This window comes from Larimichthys crocea, chromosome XXI, assembly GCF_000972845.2.
Source record: "Larimichthys crocea isolate SSNF chromosome XXI, L_crocea_2.0, whole genome shotgun sequence".
In the NCBI taxonomy this organism is placed as follows: domain Eukaryota; kingdom Metazoa; phylum Chordata; class Actinopteri; family Sciaenidae; genus Larimichthys; species Larimichthys crocea.
The window spans coordinates 10,734,369-10,762,182 of record NC_040031.1 but is presented as its reverse complement, the minus strand read 5'-3'; the positions used below and the strand labels follow the sequence as shown (position 1 = coordinate 10,762,182).

At 42.0% G+C, this 27,814-nt stretch overlaps 3 protein-coding genes across 3 annotated transcripts; 2 read left to right on the top strand and 1 right to left on the bottom strand.

Moving 5' to 3' along the window:
• Nucleotides 1–3,034: 3,034 nt before the first annotated feature.
• On the top strand, nucleotides 3,035–14,786 carry has3 (hyaluronan synthase 3). Its single transcript, XM_027272540.1, has 5 exons — nucleotides 3,035–3,807; nucleotides 9,499–9,592; nucleotides 9,683–10,233; nucleotides 10,869–10,970; nucleotides 11,053–14,786. The coding sequence occupies exons 1-5, from the start codon at nucleotides 3,805–3,807 to the stop codon at nucleotides 11,980–11,982; spliced, it is 1,680 nt and encodes a 559-aa protein (XP_027128341.1). The 5' UTR covers nucleotides 3,035–3,804; the 3' UTR covers nucleotides 11,983–14,786.
• A 1,873-nt stretch (nucleotides 14,787–16,659) lies between these two features.
• On the bottom strand, nucleotides 16,660–19,415 carry chtf8 (CTF8, chromosome transmission fidelity factor 8 homolog (S. cerevisiae)). Its single transcript, XM_019257182.2, has 3 exons — nucleotides 19,248–19,415; nucleotides 18,428–18,551; nucleotides 16,660–17,331 (listed from the first exon to the last, which is right to left on the bottom strand). Exons 1-3 carry the CDS (start codon nucleotides 19,265–19,267, stop codon nucleotides 17,056–17,058), a joined length of 420 nt encoding a protein of 139 aa, XP_019112727.1. The 5' UTR covers nucleotides 19,268–19,415; the 3' UTR covers nucleotides 16,660–17,055.
• A 1,067-nt stretch (nucleotides 19,416–20,482) lies between these two features.
• utp4 (UTP4 small subunit processome component) lies at nucleotides 20,483–26,508 on the top strand. The gene is made up of 17 exons (XM_027273186.1): nucleotides 20,483–20,618; nucleotides 20,758–20,921; nucleotides 22,214–22,402; nucleotides 22,507–22,591; nucleotides 22,871–22,960; nucleotides 23,075–23,286; nucleotides 23,488–23,659; nucleotides 23,779–23,870; nucleotides 24,006–24,102; nucleotides 24,192–24,256; nucleotides 24,376–24,498; nucleotides 24,590–24,746; nucleotides 25,353–25,459; nucleotides 25,548–25,643; nucleotides 25,740–25,925; nucleotides 26,039–26,149; nucleotides 26,237–26,508. Exons 2-17 carry the CDS (start codon nucleotides 20,763–20,765, stop codon nucleotides 26,351–26,353), a joined length of 2,058 nt encoding a protein of 685 aa, XP_027128987.1. The 5' UTR covers nucleotides 20,483–20,618; nucleotides 20,758–20,762; the 3' UTR covers nucleotides 26,354–26,508.
• The last annotated feature ends 1,306 nt before the right edge of the window (nucleotides 26,509–27,814 follow it).

Genomic DNA, 27,814 nt, shown 5'->3' with positions numbered 1-27,814 from the left:
ATTTCTTATTGAGCCTCAGTGGAGGGATGGTAATAGTATGTAGAGCAGGAATAATTACATCAAAACTATCCTTTCAAAGATTAGTAAGAAAGTAGTTCTGGTAGTTAGAATGTGTGTTTTCCTTCTTTTTTAAACTCATATTTTATTTCAAATTTTAAGCCGCTGTTATATCCAAATCAATTTATACCTGCACATATAAAAAGAAGCAATGAATAAACAGCCTTATCACATATGTAATTTGTTCCATCTCATACAGTTTTCATAGTTTTTTTAAGCCAGAATGTGCCTTCTCTTATAGCTAACCTCCTGAGTCAACCCTGTTTTGGGCCCCGAAGTGAGTAAAATCTAATTCATAATATGAAGTAAAGTAAAAAAAAATAATAATATTTGGGGGATTTTCACATGCTGACATCATTTGACAGTGACACTGTGGATATTGTCCAAAGATTTCAAGTTTACCGGACTTCATTTTTTCAGAATGAGGCATTGCTGGGCAGCTGTTTTGGTCTCACTAGATACTATAAATGGAAACTCCAGACTTTTATACAAACAGTTTGGCTGGAGAGAAACACCCAAACTAGAAGGTTTAATCCTGCACTAACTGATTTTTGGTTTAGCGTTACTAATGGCCCCCAAAATGTCTAGATTTGCCTCAGCTCATTGTTTTTGTTGTAAGTATCTTGACTGTTGAGTGAATCACTGATTGTATGTTTAAAGCTACACTAAACATAGTCATTATGGACCAAATGACTATCTGAAATGTAAAAGTGGTCACTCTGAATCCACAGAGAATTATAACCAACGACGATCCCTCCAGAGCTATGAAGCTTTCACATCATGTAACTTCTCGTCATTGTTGTTTCTGATAGGCTCTAATAAAACCGCTACAAACTCACGGCACACAGGAAAAGTTAGTGACGAGCATTGACGATAGAACGAATCAACGTTGTATCCGAGTGTGGTCCTCCTGGTTAAATCTACATATGGGCAAAGATGTGGATCATCAGTGGACCTATGGTGTGCTGGGTGATGCCTGGGTGCTCAAAGAAAAAGGCCACGACGTTAATTCTGCATAATTTTAATCAACAGGTGAGCTCCATATAAAGTTGTCATGAAGGTAAAGATCTGTTTTTTGTGCCAGGCTGTAATCCTGTTTATTTCTGCTGTGAAGTTTTAACATGGGGACTTATGGAGACTGGTTTGTTCCGTAGCCAGCCTCAAGTGGACGTTTGAGGAACTGCAGTTTTTGGCACTTTCTACATTGGCTTCACTTCACAGCCATTGGAGGTTGCCACTTGGTGACAAGCTGATGTAGACAGTGAAGCTCCAAATGATGGAGCCAATCTGTCTGCTTAATGTGTACTTCCTTTCATTCTGTCTCATGGTATGGTTTATTCAAAATAAACCGAAACATCAAACACCACTAACTGCTTACTTTGGATGCACAGTGCACGCGCGTGATGCCCTCTGAGGTTTTATTTCTTCATAGACGGCTAAAAAGAAGGCAGTAAATGACAGCCGTGTTCAAATCCCAAGAAACACTGGAACAAGTTCTTTGCGAAGCGTTTCTGCCTTCTGGCAAACTCAACTCGCCACTCTGCCTGCAGAATACTCATTACGGGCAAGGTCAGGAGGATGTCTGTGCCTCGGGGAAAGACAAAGGTTTGTTTGAATATTAGCTGACGTTCACTAACTCATATGGGTTTTTACCACCGATCTTGTTTTCTGTAATTAATAATAAATGATAAATTGAATCAGAGAGAGATCTACTCGGACTCTGGTGTAACTGATTACAGTTAGATTTAAGCCGTTTTATCTAGAGATGTTTTGATGGTTTCAGGTTCAAATCTGAAGGAGCTTCTTTATTAGAACAGCGTCTTTTAAGTCATTTGTTGTAGGTTTGGGAAGGCGGACTTCAATTACGTTAAAGGTTTCCGGTTAGTGTACTTAACGTAGGCCAAGAATTCTGGGTTAAAATGAACCTAGTAAGGGGTTATTAAAGCACTAATGTAATACTGCGATAATGGGTAGAAAACTACCCAACAGATCAACCTAACCCAGTATTACATCAGTGCTTTATTGACCCCACACGGGTCACAGTGTGCTGGTTTACCGGGGAAAAACGTTTTTCCTGATAAACAGGAACAGGATACGAAGATAAATTGTGGTTGGTGGGTAACAATTCTAGTTTAAAGTGCATGTTGTCAATGGTAATGTGATATGGACAGTGCATTATTGGGTATAGACTATGGTTTGGTTGAACTGACAATTAAATTCAGGCTAATAACGTCTAATTAATTTCTTCAATCGGTCTCGACTCATGGCCTTTGGGAGCCCGATCATGATGCTTGTCATGAGGAATACTACACACCTGTGAGAACATGTTTCCTTGTGGCTCCTAAAGTCTGAGAAAACCCAGACCCTGATGATGTTGGATGACAATTTTGTGTCTGTGTTTCTCAAGAACAAAATTTAGAGATAAAAAAGGCACACGGCAATCACTTCATATGTTTAATTAACATATGTTTGATTTGTGGGGGGTGGGATCAGGCTCAGTGCTGAAGCTACAGTGCCACTGACTGCTGGAGAGGTCTATTATAGTAATTATGTGCCAGTGAATGTGAAAGGGGGCTATGAATGTCGGCTGGTGGAGAGCCAGCTTTAGGAAATACGCGTTCTAATACCTGACTTAAATGAAATGCGTTTGAGTGGCTTTGGCGGTCGTGTATTGATTCTCAGATGCATGCTGCAGTTTGTCTCGGGCTGCCAGCCCAGCTGTGGTCGCGGAACCTGCAGGACGTCAGCAGCCCAGGCTCAGAGCAGGAGAGGAGAGGGAGGGAGGGTAGATAAATAAGCCCATAAAGGATGCTTTGAGTCAGGCAGAGAGGTGGAGAAGAGAGGGGGGCTCCACTCAAAACAGTCCCCAGGCTTGTTGGAGGCTGGCTGGCTGCATTGCAGTGAGATAGGGAGCTAGCTGGGGTGCCCGGGGAAGGGAGGGGGAAGAGGCAAGGAGAGGGGGTTTAAAGGAGACAGAGAGAGGAGCTGTGGAGGAGAAGCTCAGCAGTGTCGGACTGCCAGCCAGCCAGCCAGCCAGCCGGGCGGGACGGTGTGACAGAGGAGGAGAGGGAGAGGAGGATTTAGGCTCTGCTGCAGATACAGAGACAAGTTTATGCAGCACAGGCAGAGGAAGAGGGTGAAAGGGTGAAAGGAAACCTTTGGAAGATTCATTGCAGAGGGAAAAGAGGGAATCAGACTTGAGGACGACGGCAAGATCAAACTCCCCACTGTGGCCCTCGATCTTCACCTTCACCATCACTTTGGCCCCATGCTCACGGTGGGATTCAGGAGTCGGGATGGAGTGCAACAGAGACCAGACTAGCTGCTGCCCCCAACCTGTAATCTGCAGATGTAAGACTGCACCAGCATCAGCTGCTGGCTGAGCACCTCTGATCATATCTCAGCTGGGGGGCTTCATGCCCTGGGACAGTCCTGGGAGATAGAGGGAGGAGGTGGTGGAGGAGGAGGAGCAGGCAGCAGGGAGGCTGGCTCAGAGAAGTGGTAGAGGGTGGTGGTTTAGGCTTCCTGCTGTATTTTGGGATGTGGGATCTCCTGAATTAAGCAAGCAAGCTGGAATAAAGATGTAGTGTGAGCTGGTGGAAGGAGGGGGACTGAACAAGGAGAGCGCTGTGCTGAAGGAGAGGAGAGGGCTGGACGTCCCGGCCGGCTAGACGGACGGACCGGGTGGACGGAGATCTGGGGGGAGTCCTGAGGGGGAGACGAAGACGGAGGCTCCACTGGATCAGGATGGTAAGGGTTTTAATGATATGTTATGCACTGAGAGACTTATGATGTAAATTTGCAAATCTTTATTTTCTGGTCACACTTTGACATTTAAACTTGGGTTTAGGATTAAAATCGAATAAAAAATTAACTAGGACTAAGTCTAAATTTGAGTGATGCTTCAGGTTTGGCTGGGAGATGTAACGGTTTGGGGAAGGAAGAATGAATGAAAGTATTCACAAACCAGGGACATAAACTGAATGGAACATTTTTTTAAAAACTGGAATAAGCAACATTAAATCTTCAGGACAAAGAGTGGAGTGTGTTCAGGTTTCTGTGGTGAATGTGTTTGCAATACGAGGTAGAGAAAATATTTTTGCTGCCTGACACTGTGAGTGTGTGTGTGTGAGTGAGTGAGTCACCTAATCCGTTGAACAGGACTGAAGAAGTTCAGAGCTGTTGCTAATCTCTGCTGTTGTATAGGTGTATAGGTGTGAGTGTTTGCTTTCTGCTGTTTGTGGCACTGCTGCTTTTTCCCCCCTCTCTCTCTCTCTCTCCGTGGAGGCAGTGACAGTTAGGAAACAGTTGACAGGAACGCCTGCGAGCGCCTGCGAAGGCTTCTGGCGTCCCCAAAGAAAACGCTGGTGTGTTTGATTTTCCTTGGCATCGCTCACTGCCAGCCAGACCGGTCTGGTGCACTTTCATACAAAGCCTGCTGGTTATTTGACAGGCTACGCGTATAAAGTGAGACCTCAGGTGAAATGGATTTGCAGAAAGGTGAATAAGTGATAACATTCAGGTGATGAAAATAAACATTTAAAGCAAGACTGTTGGACATTCTGTCATTGTCATACGCTGTGACTATCATTCATTTGTCTATAGCCTAATTTAATTGCACATAGTTTTTATCCCTATTTGTAGTTCTATTTCATATTTCTGTAAAAAACAATTTCATTTCTACGTTTACTTTTATATAGTTTTCTATTTGTAGAAGATGCTAGCACAGGGTTTTGTTTGTTTAATTTCTTTCACATAATCTCCGTTCAACATCTAATTTCTCTGCAAATGTCTAAAATCTATCTATCTATCTATCTATCTATCTATCTATCTATCTATCTATCTATCTATCTATCTATCTATCTATCTATCTATCTATCTATCTATCTCACTTTTGAAGGAGGGAGTAACACATCTTCCTCACAGAGATGAAAAGAATAAATAAAAAACTCATACTTGCTCATCTCCATAAACTCAGTGAGTTTGGGTGTGCTACAAGTAGCTTATGGTGGCAAATGTGATTGTAATTATGATTTTGGTTACATTATGTTTTGGCATGCCACAGTCGAACATTTCACAACGGTCTTCAAAGCTGCAGTTGGTCGTGGTAGATAATTGTCACTGAGCTTCGTAGCCACAAAGGTGAGCAGTCAATAGATCATTCAAATATCCAGTGTTATGATCTATGGAATAGAAAAGGAGGGACAGTTTCCGGTTTCATGTCTTTGGACCGTGGTAACTGTTGCACTGTAACTGTAAATAGTCAAAGTTTAGTGGTTCAATACAGAGTATTTAATTATCTATACATGTAAGGCAGAAAAGACACCAACAGACAAGACAACACAAGCGAAACAGAGACAATATGTACATATGATACATACCATAAGAAGATAATAAAGAAAGAAGATGATGAGATTGGTAATATACCAACCTAATTAGTATTTTTTTATCATTTTTTTATTTACTCTACCTGGCTTGAAAAAAACCTCTGGCTGAGTTTTCCACAGCAAGTTTTAACACTTTAATGCAAGCAAGTAATTGATAGAGGACAAATAGTGAAGCTGATACAGCAAGTAGTGACCATTTTGTTGACTAAATCAAGCACAGGCTCGGGCAGACGATGTATCAATCACTACATACATAAATGAATAAAAATGGTAATAAAATGAATGAAAGAGACAGAAGGACATATTTTATTTACTATATTTATTGATTTATATATATTGAGAGGCTGAACACAACCTCTGTATTCTCCGGTGCTGGCACAGGTCTTCACGACTCAAAGAGTTTGTGCCTAAAGTCCAGAAATGTACTAAGTAGCTATGCAGACACTGTCCAGCTAGTCTCCACAAAATATGAATGGAGGACCAGACGCTGCATTGGGTGTGAAATTACTTCAAACAGATGTGAAATACAAGCCAGGCGTTCGTTTTTCTGTGTGTTTTTGTTTGGCGTCTTCAGCTGTGAGTACTTCGTTAGATTTTTCCATCTACATCACTTTCTTCATTATGTAATGAGGTTTGTAAAAGAGGATTTTGTGCTACTATACTACCTAAAGTAATCTAAGTGGAGGCACTGAGAGAGAGCCCTCTAGTGGCAAATTACTCCAAGACATACTGTGTTTTTACAGGTTGTTTGGGTTTTTTCCTCATCACTAGGTCATCCACATTCCACACCACAACACAAATAATTATCATATCTCCATATAAAACATTAATATAAAAACCTTTTCTTAAATTTAGCTCTCTTGAGATCTCCTCCCTTTTCCTTCTCTTCTCTTCTACCCTTCCAAAGTATACTTTTGTAGAAAACAAATACATTTAATTGAATTATATGTTTTTATATTCAACTTTTCTGCCATTTCATACCTTGAAGACCTCTTTGAAAACACCCAATTACTAGAGAACAGTACACTTCTGTTACAATTTTAATTTGGATCCCGAAGATCTCATGTCATGTCTTGGAGAAAATGTATGCAAAATGGCACAGTGTATAAAATACTTTGATGTAAGTCATTTGTGTCATTATATTTGTGTAACGTGAACGCCGTTGCTTGAAGTAACTCCACCACTTGTAGTAGCACCAAATAGTGGACGGGGATCAGCTAAAGAACCAGATATTTTTTTATCATTTTTTGAGGAGACCAAAGCAAAGGTGAAAGCACAGTGAATATTGGAGTTGCAGTGATCAGGTTGCTAGAAACACTACTCCCAATAATGCAAAAATGTGTTCCATGTCTAACCTGAATGCTCCAAATTGTTCTTTACACAAAAGCATCTGGGAAGTCTTTTCTGGGAAATGTTTAGCACTTGAACAATCATATCCATGAACCATATAATGTAGCGCAAACATCTTTTCCTTCACTGACATTTCCGATGAAAGAAACTCCATTTCTGATTAAACTGATGCCAGCAGCATCTATGCTCATAGTCGCCAGTTCCTTAGAGCATGCCGACTGGTCCAAACCACTGTGGTTCGGACACAAGTACATAGGTTTGAAGCCTGGCAAAATGGACTCTCACATGATCCAAATCAAAACCAAAATCTGGATCTGGATGCAGACTTGGACCACATGTACACAGGCTAGGTTAATGCGGCCAGCATTACTCCAAAATCACTTTGATACAGGGGTGAAATGTTAAGCCACAGCTTCAGAGTTTATTTATTCATATATGTCTTCTGCAAAGACTACAAGACTGCTAGATATGATGATTTTACACCGCTATTCTTCATACATGTTGAAGACTTTTGGGGGGTGATGGGTGATTTTGACTGTTATTTTATGGGGTTCAGTTTCTGCAGATTTCTGTTTGAGTATAAATTTGCCCCTGAAGTTGATATCACTGCCATTACCCTCCCTATGACAGAGAAAAGAGACGGTATGACTCATACCTCCAGACTTCATTATCTACCATTATTAAATTCTGCTTCATCATGCTATTCAGGGGAAAGGAATTCAGAAACCTGAATGATGAATCAGTTTAATTAAACCTTTAATTTTAGGTCAGTATGTGGTATTTTTCATTTTTAATTTCAATGTGGTGCATGCCGATCACCGTCCAACATTCATCCCGCAGAACACCAACGTGTCATTATGCTTCAGTAAGGATAGCCTGGCAGATATATAACCTTGGGGCTAATTGCACCTGCCCCTCCTCAGTCCCCTGACTAATCCCAGCTCCCAGCCTGCCAGCAACCCCCTTTGGTGACTGTGGCCCTTCAATCAAGCAGTCCATGTTACCGGGCTTGTCATCTGGCCTGTGGCCCCCAGGGCGTTGAGATCACACCGTCTTGGCCTGCCTGGTATAATCCACCGTGGATCACATATCAAGCAGAGGCTCTTTCTCTATGGTCCTCAGTGGCAAATAATTCGATCCATATTCATACCCGAAAAGGATGAAAAGTGCACAAAATGACAATGTGGCGCTCAACACAGATATAGTCCCTACTGCTAAACAGTGTGTTGTTCAGATGATCATTGTCTTTGAACAAGATTGCTTTGTTTTGAACAGCACAAATGAAATTTAATACTTCATGTGTCCAATTATTCATCATCATTTCACCCAGAATGAGGCAGATCTAATTACAATACCAAATCAGAGTCGGTACCAGGATAAGAAAATCAAAACATATAAAAGAGTGGAGTAGAAACAAAGTGTGAATCAGTGCCAGGTAGTAAATCTGAACATCCACTCAGATAGACGGATAAATCTGTCTGTGCCGGTGTGTCCCACAGAGCTGATCGTAACAACATAAATATCAGTCTGTCTCTCCCGCGTGGGTCTAGCCAGGTGGGGTGAGTGGGGGCAGGAGGTAATTTCATGAATGAAAGGGCAGAATTGTTCCTCCATTTTCAACTGGTCCTGAAGACTGGCCAAACCCCGGCTGGCCTTTAATTAGAGCTATTAACCTAGAAAGAGAGAGAGAGAGGAGAAGAAGAAGGGAGAGCCAGAGGGGCTGAGGGAAGAGGAAGGCATGAGGAAGATGAAAGAGGGCAGGTGGTGTTCAACTGTAAGCTCCTTCACTTGACTGGAATGTCCATCAGATCTGAGCAAGGTATCACTCTGTGTAGTATGTGCATGTGTAGCTGTAGTAAGGCAGATTGTATGAACATTAACAGTACTAGTAGTAGTAATAAAGATACAAGTACTGGCGATACCTCCTTCCTTCTTCCTATAGTAGCAGCTGTATTAGTAGTACTCGTGGCAAAAATAGTTATGGAAGTGGAAGTATTAATAGCAATAATAGTAGCAGTTTTTGCAGCAGTACTACTAAGTGCAGCCAGGGCTGAGTGTTACCTGAGTGCTACACAGGGTGGTTAGTATTTCCTCTTGCTGTGTCTCCATGATGTCAGTAACTGATGATGGTGTCTCTTCAGCTGATGACGGCTGATTTAAGCCGAGAGGAAACAAAACAGGAAATGGCACTTGGGTCAGCTAATGAGGAGTTACAAGCTCTCTCTGTCAGAACCTTCAGTAGACCTCCAGAGTCCAGAGGCCCCGCTCTCTGTCTCACCTGACATGTAAAAACAGACCTGTATTGATACAGCCACTTTCACGTACTGAGTAAGTTCCTCACGTGTACGTGTGTTTGGGTCCCTACATGCATTTAAAGGTCCGGTGTGTCAGATTTAGGGGGCTCTATTTACAGGATACGGCAGACAACTATATTTTAATTAATGTATAATCACCTTGTTACCTTAGAATGAACCTTTTATATCTACATACACATTTGTTGTCTGTTTTTCATGTGTTTTGTGGCCACCATAGTTTCTCCAGACTAGGAAGGAGAAATTGAGGCGGCAGAAGATGCAATCTATAACAAGACTGGTCCTTTAGGAACCAAGAGATGCTCAGTCCTCTGTGTCATTGAATCATCTGCATTGAAAGCTAATTCAAACACAGTTCACCCACTTGCGGTTTCATTTTTCTCCACCTGCAGATGCCCTCTCGCTGCAGGAATGCGCTGAACATCGTGGTCACCACCCTTTTCGCTGCGGTGGTCCTCTTCACCATCCTGCTGGCCTATGTCACAGGTTAACTTTGAATTTGATTGACGTACACATAGAGAAATATGTACACAAGGCAGAACAAGTGATGTTTTTTTTCCCCCCTTTGTGATAAAGGTTACCAGTTCATCCACACTGAGCAGCACCACCTCTCCTTTGGCCTCTATGGTGCCTTCCTCTCCCTCCACCTCTTCCTCCAGAGCCTTTTCGCCTTCCTGGAACATCGGCGGATGAGAAGCCCTGCCCGGCCTCAACACCTCCGTCGTTCTGTAGCCCTCTGCATCGCTGCCTACCAGGAGGACCCAGACTACCTGAGGAAGTGCCTGCGCAGCGTCCGCCGAATCTCCTTCCCGGGACTGAAGGTGGTGCTGGTGGTGGACGGAAACCGTCCCGAGGACCGTTACATGATGGACATTTTCCATGAGGTGATGGGCGGGGCTGACCAGGCTGGCAGCATGGTGTGGAAAGGAAACTATCACAGTGATGGGAGTGGAGGAGGAGGTGTTGGAGGTGGAGGGAGGAGCACAGTGCACATGGAGGAGGCAGCACGTGTCGCTCGGCTCGTCAGAGGCTGCCTCTACTCCTGTATCATGCAGGAGTGGGGAGGTAAAAGAGAGGTGATGTACACCGCCTTTAAAGCACTGGGGGACAGTGTGGATTATGTGCAGGTAAGGGCACCGACACTGAACACTAAAACATTTCCAACAAAGCCGTCAGTAGAGGCCCATTTATATCTCTAGTGACTTGGCTTGGGAACTGGAGGGTGGCCAGTTCAAGTCCAGCATGGACCAAAAATATGGAAGGTGGACTGGTAGCTGGAGAGGTGCCAGTTCACCTCCTGGGCACTGCCAAGTAATGAACCCCTAACTGCTCCCAGTGCTACGTGGCTGTCCATCACTCCACCATCTCTTCACATTTGTATGTCAATGGGCCCTTTGTGTGAGTGTGTGGATGTATTTCCCGCCTATATATATGTAAAAAAAAAAAAAGTATCATAAACCAACAGGCACCCAAGTCAACAGAAAATGAATAGTTGCATTCCAAACTGATGGACCTATGTCGGACAACCAGCTCTCTCTTCATAGCCAGCTGTTGCATGACCTCTACGCCCTTGCTGTGAGTCGAAGGTCAGGTCCACGTCTGACCCAGTTCTGTGCAGGGACAATGAACCAGCTGGGATCCCTGTCTGCAGCCTCTCATTTCTCTCAAGGATTTTTAGGATTGATACAACTCAGTGCAACACCTGCAGTTTTAGTCCGTGTGTGACCTTCAGCATTACCGTATCCTGTGTGTCCTTTTTCAGGTGTGTGACTCCGACACAGTTCTAGACCCAGCATGTAGCATAGAAATGCTGAAGATTCTTGAGGAAGATCCGATGGTGGGAGGGGTCGGTGGAGATGTGCAGGTAAAATATAAAAGAATTTAAAGTATAATGAAGGCCCAAGGCCAATTTTTGATTTATTTCTCTATGCTTTCCTGTCCTTCAGATCCTTAACAAGTACGACTCGTGGATCTCCTTCCTCAGCAGTGTGCGGTACTGGATGGCCTTCAACATTGAGCGGGCCTGCCAGTCCTACTTTGGATGCGTTCAGTGTATCAGCGGGCCTCTGGGAATGTACAGGAACTCTTTGCTCCAGCGCTTCCTGGAGCCCTGGTACCACCAGACCTTCCTGGGCTCCAAGTGCAGCTTCGGTGATGACCGCCACCTCACCAATCGGGTGCTCAGCTTCGGCTACAAGACAAAATTCACATCGAGATCACAGTGCCAGACTGAGACGCCGACCCAGTATTTGCGGTGGCTCAACCAGCAGACTCGGTGGAGCAAGTCTTACTTCCGTGAGTGGCTCTACAACGCCCTGTGGTTCCACAAGCACAGCCTTTGGATGACCTATGAGTCTGTGGTCACTGGCTTTTTCCCCTTCTTCTTGGTCGCCACGGTCATCCACCTCTTCTACCGTGGAAGGCTGTGGAACATCCTGCTCTTTTTATTGACAGTCCAGCTGGTTGGGATGGTGAAGGCCACCTACGCCTGTTTCCTGCGTGGCAGTCTGGTCATGATCTTTATGTCCCTCTACTCTCTGCTTTACATGTCAAGCTTGCTCCCTGCCAAAATATTCGCCTTGCTCACCATCAACAAGGCCGGATGGGGCACTTCAGGCCGCAGAAAGATCGTGATCAACTTCATCGGTGCTGTGCCTGTCACAGTGTGGACTCTAGTGCTGCTCGGAGGTGTGGTGTATACAATCTACTGTGAAACACAGGAGCCCTTCAGTGAGACAGAAAAAGCCTTGTTGATAGCAGGGACGATACTCTACGCCTGCTACTGGCTCATTCTACTGGTGCTGTACCTGGCGATCGTAGCCAAACGGTGTAACAAGAGGGAAGAGCAGTATCACCTGCCCTACGCAGAGGCATAAAACCGTTTCCAGAGAGACTGGTAGGACATTTTCGCCGAGTTTCACTGCAGTATGATTCTAGCAGGGTCTTTGTTGACACTGTGAACTGCTCGAGTGATGAGCTGTGAACCAGGAACACACTCACATCTTCATCACTGGTGCTAAAAAGGTCTGAATCAGAAATCCGAGCAGTAGGAATCTAATCCGGTTGTGGATGACTGGATCCATGCAGCTCTCCCATCTATATCATGCTCTATGGTGCTTCACATTGAAAAACCAAACCAAATGGAACTGATCAAGTTTATTGAGTGTTCATACACTTGTAATTGTGACGTGCTGAGAAGAACATTAGGTAGTTTATGGGTACAGACTAGCTGTAAAACTGTGACAAAGGGGTGTTTTTTTGCTTTAAATCTAAAGCAGAGACGTAAACGTGATAAAGGTCTTACTTAACTGGTCGATCCGTTTTTCATGTCCTTCATTTTAATAAAGATGAAATGGGATAAAATACGATGGAGGTAATTCTCTCAAATTAGTCAAAGCATCTCTATTTCAAGGAGTGCATCTTTAAGTTTTTCAGACAGAACGCAAAGCAAATTTTAGTGGAGCCAACTGAAAAAACAAAACAAAATATCAGTAGCTATGATGAATTTGAAAGGTGCGTCTGTGCATTCGAATGTAAAAATGTGAATTCATGAATATACTTTATGATGAAAGTATAGAGAAAAAGTAAAAAGAAAATAACATGAACTGTTTGTTGTGAAAATCTGGTTTGTGTTCTGTCTCAACACACCTCAAAGCATAGGTCAGGATTTTTACAAGTCTGTCTTAATACAATACTAATATGCCATATGTCCCATATTGTTACTGTAATAGTTCCTGCTGTCTGTAGTTAGCCATGCAGTGATATCTTTTTAATGCATCTATAATAGTAAGCAATGGATCACAAAGTCCACGACCCTCATTTTTAGTATTTATTTAAATATCAAGTATTTATTACACATTACTCATCAGGCAGTTACATTACTTTACCTATGATCCAGCAGCAAAAGAAATGCCTTAAATCACTCATTACATTACTTGATTCAGTGTTTCCTGAACGTAAACTTGCAGCTAAGAAGGCACAATAGATGCATTTCTCCTTTTTTAGTTGAGGCCAACCTTTGCGTATCACCAGTGTGATACACAGTGTAGCACTGGTGATCCTCCATATCAGGTTAACATATAAATCATCTACTAAGAAAACAATGCAATCATGTATCCTTGGGGAAAAGACTGTAGGGCTGCAGGTGTAAGGTTGTCACCAGCTTTTTGTTTATTTTAGAGTGACAGATTGTAACAGCATAGTTTTAGGTTAATCTCTGGGGGAAACAGAGAACAAGCTGACCTTAAAATTCAAGGAGCGTTTCTGTCAAACACTATATGAGGCTTCAGCAGCGCAGCTCTTTTCACTTTATCCCCCAAGTTTTTACAGTGTAGCCCCATTAGGAACGTACAGTGTGGACAGCAGGAAGGATTACAGCTACCTAAAACTCTATCAACATACACATGGGCATGTGAGTATCAAGACAGACTTAGAGAATACGAACTTATCCTGTAAAAGTGTTCATATCATGACAAAGACTGCAGCTGAACGTTACCAATATTCAGGAGAAGTTCTTGTCACACTACTTGCAATTGGATGTAAAGGTGTGGATGTCTTCAGGGCTTCAGACTGAGACATCTTTATGTGGCTATTCCTCAGACCAGCCCTCATGTATTCTCATCAGCCATGAACAGCACAATCATCTGCTCTAGCTGTATGTTTGTGGAGCAGCTATGATTTACCAGAACAGACAATCTAATATTTCTGAACATGTAACATGCAGCTGTATTTTTGGTGCTGTTGGGCGGTAACTTATTGTCGTACATCGTGGTCCAATTCTCAGTTTACAGTCACCGGTGTGGGTCGTAGTTTTCATTCAGTGCTTCGGAGGTTTTTTATATGGTCACTTTTATAAACTGTAAAGGTGCCAAATTATGTTTGTGTAACAGTGAAGATTTACTACTGGACACTATTCTCCTAACGTTGGATCTCTGTGTCCTTTTACACTAGATGTAGCCTTTGTTTATTCATTGCTTCAACAACAGTGTGAAGACTGAAGACCAAAGAGATTTCTTCTGAAGTGAGAGACTTGAGAGCTTTGCTTTCACTCTGTTTTCTGTTTTTTTTTTTGTTAAATGTAATTATTATTTCAGATCCGACAGATTTGGTTCTGGTATGTTTCAATAACACGCAGCGTGAAATGCCATCAGCATATCTGTGCCTACACTGACAGCTGTCTGTTTGCTTTGACATTTCCTCTTTGTGTCATTTAAGTTAAAGGTCCAGTGTGTAAGATTTAGATGGCCTAATATTCGTAAATATCTTTTCATTTGTGTATAATTACATGTTTCTACAGTAGCCCAGAACAAAAGACAAACACTGGCTCTACAAAGTCCTCACAAGTTTTTCACGAGTTTCGTGGCACTGTAGTTTCTACTTCACGCTCGGTGAGGGACACTAAGTCCTATACAATGGACCTTTAAGTTCATATGTATATGTTTAAACTTGAAAGTTCAAAAAGGACACATACTGTACATTCAATGGAAATTGTGTTTACAGGCTTGGTTGGCCTTTCTGAGGGTTGTTTCCATCTCTGTGCATCACAGGATATTGGAATTTTCCTAAGTCATTAAAAATGCGTCCTGTTTCGGACACAATCTTCCCATTCATACCAAATAAGAGAATGTCTCCATGATTTCAGTGACTGCATTGACATTTTTCTCCATGCCGCCCTTTTTTCAATATTCTGATTATATCTTTTGTTCTACTGTGTTGTATGTTCACTTAAAAATATGATAATAATAATAATTTCAAGAATGAACTGGACTTCCATGTTGTAACATTAAAGGTATAAAATACTTAGGCATGGTATTAGTTTGTACAAAAACAGGTTGTAGTGATCGACCGTCTTGTTGCTCCGTTGTTTCAGTGGAAGTAAAACAGGTCATTGGGATGTGATATCAGTTAACGTGGCTTTGAACCAGCCTCGTGTTGCTGAAATTGTAAAGGGTGCAACCTCAATTTTAAATGAGAAACATGAATTCAATGAATACCTCAGATAGTGGATACTGGATGATGAAGAGTGTCTTTTTCACCTTTTCTACGGGCAAATGAGGAGTTTCAAGAGCAAATTTAGGAATATATATATTGACTCATCTATTTTTTCCCCAACTTGTCTTCATTCAGCAGTTACAGTAGAGATACAGACTGGAGAGAAGGGGAATGCAACAAAGGTCCCTGACTGGAATCAAAGTGGCGACACTGCAATGAATGCAATCCAATAAAATCCACTTTATTTATATAGCACGATTTTTAGTAAACACAAGGTTTTCAAAGTGCTGTACAACAAAATAAAACTCAATAAGTAGCACAATAAAAACATGAAGTAGATAATAGAAAGATAAAAGAAAACAATAAAATAAATAAAAGCACAAGATAGCACTGGTTAACCCAACCTTTCACCCTGTTAGCATCAGTCTGTCCTACTGACTTCACGTAGGTTTCCACTTCCACTCGATCCACGGTTTGCTCCATCCCGAAGTAGATATTTATGGTACCCCACTGATTTTTAAACCATTTGCTGCAATCCTCAGGATGTGTGGATTTTCAGATTTTATAAAAAGTAAAGTAAGTATATAGCAGATCTGTTTTTGTGCCTGGCTGAGATGGAAAAGTGCAAAATGCAAAAACTGATCTTTTGATTTCACTCCTCTACTGAAGGCAAAGTAATGTTGCCACTGGGAGTGCTTTTAAGAAATTTGCCCCAAATCTACAACTGAAGCAGAAACACTTTAATATTAGGGTGTGTAATGACAATGACAGCTCCTGCAAGTACAAATTACTTTTGCTTTTAGCCTTCTTGGACAACAGTGTCACTGTATCACATCCACGAACACGGCATAGCCAAATGGCAACACCAGTTCACTTCCAGATGGTGACCTTTGTTGCGTGTCGTACCCTTTTCTGTCTCCTCCGTTTCCTGTCTGCCTCTTCACTGTCGCCGTCTAAGAAAAGGTATAAAACACCCCCCATCCCCCAAACAACACTTCACTTTATTCACTGTATTTCATTCAAAGTCGGCCCGGAAAGAGAAAACCAAAGTTTCATTCAGTAATTTCGAAACTGTGACTAAAAATGACTTTAAAAACGTTGCCAGCATGTCTGAGTGAGTGTGTGTGTGAGAGGGAGGGAGGTGTCTGAAGGCTGAGGGAAAGGGACATAAGCAGCTGAATGAATTGGTCCCTTCATTAACCATGCACTGGATGGCTTTTGACTTCTGAGGATACACCTCAACATGGGAACCGCCCTCAAACAAACACACACACACTGTAAATATTCTGGCAAAGTGTGAAAATGTTGAATGCTGTATAAACGCAGCAGACTGCTGTGAATCGTGGGTTACATTTATGCTTCAGAGCAGCGTTAGGAAAGGTATTCACCCAGTGAGGGTCACTGTAAGTGTGTGTCAGTGTGCACTTCAGTGCTATTTTCACCATGTACAATGTGAAAATAATCATTCAATTACTGATTATTGTTCTTGTCAAACTGACATGAATGAATTTAAATTATGACAAACACATTCTGGGAAACAGGAAAGGCAACAAAGTGAAGTTGAGGCGGACACGGTGAGTGAACAGAGCAGGTTTTTATTAGACATCTCCTGAAACAGTCAGTTTATGTTGTGGACGTTTGCTCACACTTTATCTGAAAACTATGAACTCAGGTTATCAACTTAAAGTGAATTTATGGTATTTTGGAAGGACCCACCTCCTGTCACGATGAAATAAATAATAAGGTTGCCATCTAGTGGACAATGTTTGTATGTATGGACTGAAACATTTGTTTTGTCTCAACAGAAAAGTCTTACAATCATTCAGTAACCCATCTCGTCATCGTGCCGTTCAAACAGGTGATCAATAAGAGGTGTGGTATTGATCAAACGGGTTTAAAATGTCCCGCACAGGTCACATGGATCAGTTTATCATCACAGGCCGGTGTCGCCGTCATGCTCACACCCTCTTGGGTACATTCGTGATGATCGGTTTGGGGCGCGTCTTGAAGATCAGCTTCCGTTTGATGAGGGCAGACACAGAGTAAGAGGTGGAGGTGGAGGTGGAGGTGGCTCCTTGCTGGTCCGTTTCCATGGGTACCTGTGTGACGTCATCGTTGCTATTGCCGCTATCTTGTGAATGGACGGCATGCTTGGTGAGGACGGCGAAGGGTTTCTCCAGTTTGACCTGCTTCCCGTACAGAATATGATGTCCTACGATCAGCACCGGCACCCCCTGGTGTACGGAGGAAGAAGAACAGAGGCGTGAAATGAGACACATTCAAGACTTGTTCCAGCTTCTACTGATAACTTTCTCTTGATCTACAGACTGGTACAAAGACAGTACAGTGAGGTTTTTAATACTCCTGTATTACTGATAAACATACATACTCAGTCTGTGTCGTGTGGTGACTTATCAGGCCTTTAAAACAAGAGTTGGCAACCAAAGGAAGAGTGCTACAAGTGGGAAATTCTCACAGTTGTGGAGTAAGAAACAATAAAACTTAGTACTACTGACTAATCTAGACTGTATCTTAATTAATAGAACAAATCTATCTACACTCTGCTCTCAGGAGAGGACAGATACTGTAATGTACAGAAAAAAAAAGCTGTGATGGTCACTAGATTAAAAGTGTCTGCAACTATTTTAAACAATCAATTAATTATCAGGATTTTTAAGTCAAAGAATTTCAAGCAAGTTGATGTTTTGTTGATTTTCTAGTATCGTGACAGAACTGATTTAATATGTTGGATTTTGGATCGTTGGTCGGATGAAACATTCAGTTTGTCATCAAACAGGATTATTTATCGAAGGAGAAAACACGATTCTTCAACAAGAACATTACAAATTCAGTGTGACAATAATTTATAATACAAATAATGAGAATGACCCGTCACTGACATGAATATTCAGTATTATGATGCTATGATCTGACCCAGGGGTGTCAAACTCAAATCAGTCAAGGGCCGGATGGGTTCAACGTTTATTAAAAACGACCTTATTGCACATATTAAACCTGGCACTAACAAGGCCTATAGATTACTGCCTACAAAACAATATTAATTATGAAATAAATTAAATGAAAAATGCGTCAAAGCACCGTTTGCTGCGCTGTGATGCTCACTAGTCTGAGCCAGGTGCTTGGTGTCTCATCAATGTCTGATGAATTTACGACCCGACACTGACAGGAATATTCAGTATTTGGTTTAGCCAATACTCTTCAAGACCTATATTAGACCTGTGCCACCACAAATCTTCTCACTGCAGTCTTGCACGTGCAGTATTTCTGCAAATGTTCTTAGCTCTTGCTGTGTCTGAGTGTTTTGTTGACCTCTTTGGTGTAGAGCAGGTCTCCCATCACGTTTCCTGCCAGACCAGAGTTGTGTCTGGACACCACCTCTCCCTGCAGCTCCACCAGCAGCCACTCTGGAGGACTGCTGCCGTCCACACTGCCTCTGCAGGAACACACACACACACACACACACACACACACACACACACACACACACACACAGACAACACACACACACACACACAAACACAACTAAAGATACGTGGAAAAAACTAAATACAAATCAGACAGTTTGTTTTTACACTGTAACAGTAATAAAAACAAACTAAATAAAGAGAAATTCTCTTTATTTCGTAACTACGGCAACAGCAGACTCATTCAGCTGAAGGTCTCCAGTTAACACGGTCGCTCGTTAAACCGAAACACCCTTGCTCTCATACTACGAAATATATACACGTTACCTTACTGGAATATCAATAAAAGTAAACTACGTATAATGTAATGAAAGATTTACATTTGTATTTATTTTCACACAGACGTAAAGGGCTTAAAATACGAGCTTTTATGTCTGTTGTCTTCCAGCTTTCGTAACTACGGCAACAACAGACTCATTCGGCTGACTGGTCTTCAGTTAACACGGTCGCTCGTTAAACCGAAACACCCTTGCTCTCATACTACGAAATATATACACGTTACGTTACTGGAATATCGATAAAAGTAAACTACGTATAATATAATGAAACATTTACATTTGTATTTGACGTAAATGACTTAAAATACGAGTTTTTATGTCTGTTTTACATCCCAAACCGACAAGAAACGTTAAGAAAGACACCTAAAGTTTTTAAAATATTCTTACCTTATGACTATTTGAACCATTATCCCGTCAGATACTGAATATCCACAATAACAACGCTTTAAAAAAAGCTTAAATTAGCATTTTATTAATTAAAATATCCATCAAAGTTTCGGGACGTGTTTGTAATCCGGGTGTTTTTCCCGCCAGCTGCGCGTGCTCGCTGCTGTCAGTGTGACGTAGTGGTGAGAAGTTGGGTTCTTTTTTAGGAAGTCGGATCATTTGACTCGACTCTTCCGGCTCCCAAAACGGCTCCTATTCATGTTACCACTTATAGCTTTCATAATTCAGCCAAACTTAGCGCTGATTTGACTTTATGATTTGTATGTGTACACATATATCATGTATATTATTCAATACATCTTTTGTACTGGAGCATTCAAAAGTAAAATGTAGATTTTCTAATATCAATAAATTGCTGTAGCCGCTACAGCAATTTATTGATATTATTATATTACTACAGTGTAGCCTTTTGTTTTCTTTGCGTTTACAGACCCTTGTAACCCTCTGCTACACAAAGCAGATAGAAACACCTATAAAAACGTTTTTTTTTTTTTAAAAAAAAGGACAGCTATTGACTGTTGGATGCACAGTTATCAAGTGTCTGTGAAGGTTGTTTTTTACAGACTCTAAAAATAAACAAACTAAAAAAAACTATATAAATATTTATATTTATACTGATAATTCTGTTTATACTATGCCATATTGCCACACGGATACTGTTAGACTGTTCTGTTTATATTGTTCATTTATTTATAACTTCCAGACTTGCTACTGTCTTTTCTTGGATGTCTTTTAGCTTGTATATATTTTTATATTTTATATAAAACATCTTTTACTTATATTTTATATTTTCATGTTTATTGTTGTTTGCACCAGTATAAGAGGGAAATGCAATTTAAATTCTCCGTATGTACTGTACATATGGCAGCATTGATAATAAAGTTGACTTGTTTGTGGATCCTGCTCGATACGACAAGCTGCGCTTTTGCAAAAATTCTGCATTCTGCCTTTATGTTTTTTTAAATTTTTAAAAATGGGTCCAAATGCTGCTTCTTTTTTTTTTTCTACTTTCACTCAACGGCTTCACATTTTCTAAATCTTTAAAAAAAAATGGGTCAAAATGCTGCTTCTTTTTTCTGCTTCACATACAGGAGCAGAAAAAAGACTCGTCATCGTTCAACTGAAAAGAGTCGGCTCTTTGAACCAGCTCGTTCACGAACGACACATCATCACGTCTGTTTCCGCTTCCCGTGGCGTGTTTGGGTAAATCATTACCGGTTCAAATGTCCCCAACGTGGCTCGTGTTTTCCAACGTGTTGGACTGACCTGATATTAAAGGAAGTTTATTGACGTGCAAAGGACACACACGAGGTAAATGAGGTTTTATAATTACCGTAAACACTGTTAATACTTGAATTCATAGTTGAACACGCGCATATAGGCGTGTCTGGCCTGCAGCATGTTGACACCCTGCCCGGCTTCAGTAACTTGTCTGTCTCTGCTTTAACAGGGAGGATGGGTGAGTTCAAGGTGCACCGTGTTCGGTTCTTCGACTACATGCCCAGTGCTATTCGAGCCATGGCGTTCAACAGCCGGACTGAGAGGCTGGCTCTGGCCAGGGCTGATGGAGCTCTGGAGATCTTCAACTTTGCTGACCACTACTTCCAGGAAAAGGTGACAACAACACTTCAGAAGCACGATCCACGTGTGTGTGTGTCTCTCTGAAACCAGCTCCTGAATCCAGCACTTTGTGTTAACAGCTCTGCAGGACTGTCTCCAAGTATTGTCCCATGTGTTGGGTGTCTTAACCCTAGACAACATTTCACCCTCACAGTTCTTGTCATGTGATTTTCATTGTGTTGCTGCTGTCTGAGTTGCATGTTGGGTCCTTGGGTAGCTTCAGGCTGCTCACTGATGTCATTAATGGTTTGTTTCTACAATTTGATGCAGAAGAACTGTCCCTTCACCAGACAAGGCTCACATGTCCCAGGAATGGGTGCACCAAAGAACAAGTTCCCAGCTCCATTATTTTCTTTGTTAGGACATTTCTCGTTAGGGATTACCTGATTTTTTAATAATGGGTCCCCCATGAAATTACTGAAGTCAAACATCAATGGTGAGGCCAGGAGGGAAGAAAGTGTTCAGAAGCCTCTGATGTCTTATGCTGTATTATTTATTGGCCAAGGAGAATTAGAGACACTCTCAAAGTTCATCAGAAGTGCCTGAGTCGGTCTCGCATTCTGCCCAACTCAGAGACTTTAAACCCAAAGATCGCACCCCAAATACTACACGCCCAGAATAAGTCCAAGAAAATATTTTTACCCTTGGAGGTGTTATTGTCAGCATATTCTAGTCTGGAGACACAGATGTCTGTTTATGCAGATTGGAACGTCAACAACAAGCTATCTATTATGTCTAAGAAGGTAGCAATAGGTCTCTTCGACCCTGGCCAACACAGTGTTGAGACATGGTGGCACCTGGTCAAAGACAAACAATTAATACTGCCGTGGACCTCAAGGCCCACATGTGACCATGTGTAGCCTAAGGATAGAAAATTCCATAACACATGGTACCTTTTTTTTTTTTTTTTTTTATGTGATATTGTATATTGGGAAATTAAAGAAGAGTACTAGAATTTGGCATACAGTGTTATACTTTTACATAAATTGGTGAAAACTGTATTTTGTCCGGGATATTATATCGGGTAAAATATACCTGACGTTAGTGATGGTGTTACTGATTTTAACGTTAGTGTTCTAGGGTTAATCATGATGAAAACTTTACTGCTGCACATGCATGTTGTATTAAAAATATCAAGTCACGTCCTCCTCTCCATGCATCTTTGCAGATAAACAAGAAAAGCATTAAACTGCTCAGTTTGTCAGTGGAGTTTTGCATAACATAGTCTGCGTACAAGAGTTGGGGTTGAAGCTGAAGGATAACTTGTTTGGATTTTTGATTCACAGATCATCCCGGGACAGGACGGCAGAGCTGCCGAGGCTCTGTGTTGGGTGGGCCAGCGTCTGTTTAGTGCAGGTTTGAATGGAGAGATCACAGAGTATGATCTGGAGAACCTGAAGCCCAAATACACCGTGGAGGCCTACGGAGGACCGATCTGGGCCATGAGTAGTAACAGCGAAGGAACACTGCTAGCGGTCAGTCAAGAACTTTTTTTTTTATAAAACGCTTCAATCCAGGCTAGTGTTGAAGAGACGAGCTTTATGTAGCTTTGATTTTAATTGAATGTTTTCTGTTTCAGGTCGGTTGTGAGGACGGGACAGTGAAGATGTTTGAAATCCTGGAGGAGAGGATTCAGTTTCAAAGAAACCTCGACAGGCAGAAAGGTAAGATGATCTGTTTTATAACTGCTGCAGCTGTATTCATAAATACACACCTGTGTTTACAGGTGCTTTCTGTACCTACGTGCATGTTATTACCATGTCTATGTTGAAAATGTGAAGAATCTTTTTGTTCTAGAAACTAGAAAAACGATGAGTTCATGTTCAGACAGTGACCATCAGGAGATACTGGTGTGATAATTGTAGCTTGGTGTTTAAATTTAAGGTTGTTGAATCAATATTTTGACACTGACTGTTTAATTTTTGATTCATGTGATCTTCTAGGTCGTATTATATCTCTGTCCTGGCATCCCTCTGGGAAACTGATTGCTGCTGGCATGATGGACATGATCAGAATCTTCGATGCTGAAACAGGTAATGAGATGCACCTCTGTCCTATTCTTAAAAAAAGGGCTTAAGAAGATTAGTTTGATGTCTGTTAAATATGCATTTCTTAATGATTCGATTCTGATATTCTGCTGACCTCAGGCCACAGCACGTACAGACTTCTGGTGGACAGAGGTTTTGGACCGTCCAGGTGCAAAGAGGTTGTGGTTTGGAGCATCGCTTTCTTGTCTGACCACACGATCATCAGCGGCGATTCTGCAGGGAAGGTCCAAATCTGGGACGGACTCACAGGAACTCTGGTCAGGACTCACCCGGTCACCAAGTGGGACGTCATGGCTCTGTCCGTTTCACCGGTAAGTAGGATAAGCCGGAATAAAAAGGACACATTTACACAGCTTGTAAAGGTTAAGAGTTACAGAATCAGTGACCTTTCTTATATTTTATATTTGATATCGGGCTGCTCCAGGACCAGGGGAAACCAATTTTGTTTCATCCCATGTTTTACATGTGCTGTAATGACAATAAAACTCCTTGAATCCTTGAATATTTAACAGGACGAGAGCAGCGTGTTAGCTGGGACGTCAGAGGGCACCGTCATCCAGTTTCAGTTCATCACCGCCACTATGGACCAGCACGATAAGGAGTGGGTTCGAACCAGGACCTTTAAGAATCACTCGCATGATGTGAGGGCGCTCGTCCACACAGAGACCGCTGTGGTTTCTGGAGGTCAGTGTTCAAATCATTGCACTAAAACCTCCAAAATACAAGAGATAACCTGCATCCCTCCCCTCCATATGATTCAGCTCAGCGGCTTTATGATGTTTTCATGTTTGGGATCCCGTCAGGTATGGACACCCAGCTCGTAGTGCGACCCCTGCTGGACAAGGTGGAGAAGAACACCCACGAGTCGGCACTACAAAAAATAGCTTTCCCACATGTGAGTTCATCATAGACGAAAAAACCCTCGTCACAAATCATTAATTAAGCACCTTAAAGCTGCTGTAGGGTCATGACTGTTTCTATGGCGACACGCTTATGTCTCTGCGTCTGTCCGTTTTGTCTTCTCATGTAGAGAAATCTGGTTTGTTGCGCAAAAAAAGCGGGACTGCTGCTTTTCCAGTTCTCGGATCATTTAGAGCTGTGGCGAATAGGAGAGAGCGACGGACATGGTGAGGAAAACATGCACACACACACCTACATAAATATTTATTATAATGAATAAATAGCAAAAACAGTGTAATAATTGTGCTTGTGACAGGTAAGCCTGGTGACAGCCTACCGGTGAAGAGAAAACCAGAGAAGCTGATCCAGCTGAAGAGGAAGGTGTGTACGGATATTTGGTTTTACACTGTAAAACTCTGATCCGTGTACTGACCTTCGGCTTATTTAATCTTTGAGTTCGGAGGATGAAAACTGATGACTGTGCGTGCTGACTTTTGCAGGGAGAGCATCACGTCTGCAGCAGTGCTTTGTCTCCATGTGGAGGCTGGCTGGCGTATTCGACTCTCTCCGTTGTCCGTCTCTACAGATTACAGTACAACGACAACGACATCAGTATCACCAAGGTGGGATCCTCTGTCTGTGTTAGTCACCTGCCACACGGCCATGATAATGATGTATATAACCGAACCGTCTCCTTACTCCTCCTCCCTCCAGGTGTCAAAACTTCCCAAGGAGCTTCGCTCGGTCCACCAGCTCTGCTTCTCCTCGGACTCCTCCAAACTCTTCGCTTCCTCCAGCCATTCTTCAGTCATTGTTGTCGCTCTAAACCAGCTGGAGTGCAAATACCTTCATACTCTGAGACCCAAGTCAGGTGAGTCCAGGGACAGGCTGTTAAGTAATCCAAATGTTAACATTTCAGGAGTAGAGAAGAAGAGAACCATCCCGCAGCTTTCTGATTTTTTTAATGTATAAAGCATGTTTGTGTGTGACGCCCAGGCTCTGTTATAAAAATTAGGATTACAATGCTATTCAGATGTTTTAAATCATAGGATGTGTGTGTGTTCCTATTTATTACATGTCTTGAGGACACTTCCCTTTAATAATGTTTTGCTGAAGCTGGGAGGGAGAGACAGAGTTCAGAGGAAGTTCAGAACAGAACGAGGGCCAGAGACAGGTCAGAGAGGCGTCACTTAGATTAAGGGATTTTCTGCTGGTTACTCATTCAAGAACTGAGAGAGAGAGAGGGGTTATGAAGTTATCTCTGTGAAGGGTCTGTCAACAATAGAAAGGTGTCTGAGACAGCCCATTATCAATTGTATAAAACTGTTAGAGCTCCTCGAGGAGCCTTTTCTCTGTAACCCCTTTTGTGTGTTGCACTGTGAAACGCTCCTTCTTGTACAAAAACAATAAATTCAACTTAAAAGTTTGATACTTTGAATCCTTATTCAAGGGTTTTTCTTTAAATTTCCCGTAACAGGCTCCGTGCAGCCGGTACACCTGCTGTGTGCCAGTGAGGACGGCAAATGGCTCGCAACAGCAAACACAGACTGTGAGGTCCACGTCTACAACCTCTGCAAGCAAAAGGTGAGTCGGAACTTTTCCTCTACTCGATTGGTTAGAATGTAACTAAACCAACAACAGTTACCTCACTATGTCTTTGTGTGTTTTGCAGCTTCATTGCACAGTTCCTGTGTACAGCTCCTGTCCCACCGCGATAGGCATCCACCCAACAACCAGCAACCTCGTTGTGGCGTACGCTGACCACCAGGTAAACCAATAATAAGACAAACACAGCAAGTTTCCCCAAAGACGATATCGAGATAGATATCCTCTAACGCTGTTTCCCGTCGCGTCCGTGGTGCAGATCTTCGAGTACTCCCTGATCCAGAAAGAATACACAGATTGGAGTCGGAAGCTGCAGAAACAAGGACTTCACCATCTGTGGCTGGAGAGGGACACACCCGTCACCCACATCACCTTCAGCCCTAAAAACCCAGCTCACATCTTTATGCATGACACGTTCATGTTCTGCATCATTGACCAGAGTCTGGTACGTGAGCACTCGTTCAAACTGACACCAGTCTGCCACGGTTCAAAACAAACGATGCTAATGCCACTTCGCTCTCAGTGAAAGAATTTGTGTGTCTTTGTTTCCACATGCAGCCCCTCCCTGAAGCAAAGACTATGCTCTACAATCAGATGACACTGAGGAGTCTCCCCGAGCAAGAGCGGCTCAGGCAGAGCCACGCCTTTAAGATATGCAAGACTTTCAAGGTACCATCATCGCACTGAGTTGTGGAGCTTATATTTTCTCCTACATTATTGTTTTCGAGTAACATTGTTTCCTGTTTTCGTCCGCAGCACCTCATGTGTGTACGTTTACTGGAGGACCACTCTGTGGTTGTGGTGGAGCGCCCCCTGTTGGACATCATGTCTCAGCTGCCTGCACCGGTCCGGCAGAAGAAGTTTGCCACATAAATGAACTGACGCGGATTTCCCTGGAGGTGTTTCAGCCCAGAGGTTCACGTCCGAGGAAAGGATTGTTACTTTGTTTTGTTAATTCCCCGTAACTCTGTGTTACAACTTTGTAAACGATGATTTGATAAAGTAATAAATAGAGCTATTTACTGTCATCCTCGTATTTGATATGCTGTCTGAAGAGCAGAGTCCTGTTCTTTAACACTGAAATAATGCTTTGATTCAGCTCGTTTGTTGATCCTGGACCAATTCATCTTGAATAATGATATGCTTTAATTTAGAAAAATAAGTCAGAAAAGGTCAGATAAGTAGGGAGTTGGAACCAATGATCATGAGTGGTATGTTGGAACCGATACAACGGAGCGATGCACAGAAGTCTCTAAGACATAAAACATAAAAGTCCACGAGGAGGTTTCCAACAGACTTTGCAGTGATAATCATGAGCCTGCTATTAATACTCTATTAAAAAAAGCAGCTTAAATGAAATGAGCAGTCGCAGCAGTTAATAACTTATTTTAAGGTTTTAGTTTTCAAATTACAAATTTCCAATGTAACGTCAAATTAAATGTCCTATGTTCTCGTTAACTGTCATCCATCCGAATCATTGAGATGAAACTACATTTAGTTTGGTTGTTTTCTTGTTTTATCACGGAGAAGAATGAATAACTCCATTATTAAATTATAATAGTGACAATTACACCAACAGATCATAGTTGTTTTACAATAACCTACATTTTCATGATTATAATAACACAAATTTATCATCCGAGAATCTTAAAGCATCTTGGTCGTGATCAGCTGTCAATAATCTGCACTTTGGGCTTAAGGACATGTTGCTATGACAACAGTTTCAGACGATCTGATGTACAATCATCAGCATCTCAAACAATAGTTGGATTTCACTTCGCTGATTAAGGGAACGAGCTTGACCACAAATTACTTTTGCAAGCTGCTTGAAAAATGTTTTATTTTTTCTCCACACATTTAAATTAAATCAAAATCAGTGAAGAACACGTGCAATCTTTGAAAAAAAAAAAAAAAGTTCAAAAAAACTTCAATGAACCCTTTTGATTCCTGGCACTACTACATCATCTGTGCAGCAGCGCCTTTTCAGACAGCCGATGGCACTGTTGAGCTACTGATTTCACACCAGGTGAATTGGTGGCAGGTAGAGCTGGCATGTAGTCACCGGGTAGTGGTGTTCAGACGTGGGTATCTTTTCAGATATTATCATTAAATCACTTGAGTGAACAGTAAATAGAGTGAAGTCGATAACAAATAAAGGCCCAGTAAGACCAAAGAAGAGATCAAAGCTGGTCGAAATAAAAGATTACAGTCACACCCCTTCTGAAATCCAATAGTAGACAGTTTAGGTTGGCTGGCAGACCCGGGGAGACCCAAATGTAGGTCAACGTAGTATTTCTAGTGTGTTCCAAGTTCCTCTAAGAAGGCTTAGATGGA

Coding starts and splice junctions, on each gene's coding strand:
- has3 (XM_027272540.1), top strand. Junction 10,234..10,868: donor ACAGTGTGGATTATGTGCAG/GTAAGGGCACCG, acceptor GTCCTTTTTCAG/GTGTGTGACTCCGACACAGT. Junction 10,971..11,052: donor GGGTCGGTGGAGATGTGCAG/GTAAAATATAAA, acceptor CCTGTCCTTCAG/ATCCTTAACAAGTACGACTC.
- chtf8 (XM_019257182.2), bottom strand. CDS start 19,267: ATGGTTCAAATAGTCATAAG. Junction 18,552..19,247: donor ATGGTTCAAATAGTCATAAG/GTAAGAATATTT, acceptor GTGTTCCTGCAG/AGGCAGTGTGGACGGCAGCA. Junction 17,332..18,427: donor ACCTGCTCTACACCAAAGAG/GTCAACAAAACA, acceptor TCCGTACACCAG/GGGGTGCCGGTGCTGATCGT.
- utp4 (XM_027273186.1), top strand. CDS start 20,763: ATGGGTGAGTTCAAGGTGCACCGTGTTCGGTTCTTCGACTACATGCCC. Junction 20,922..22,213: donor ACCACTACTTCCAGGAAAAG/GTGACAACAACA, acceptor TTTGATTCACAG/ATCATCCCGGGACAGGACGG. Junction 24,257..24,375: donor TGATCCAGCTGAAGAGGAAG/GTGTGTACGGAT, acceptor TGACTTTTGCAG/GGAGAGCATCACGTCTGCAG.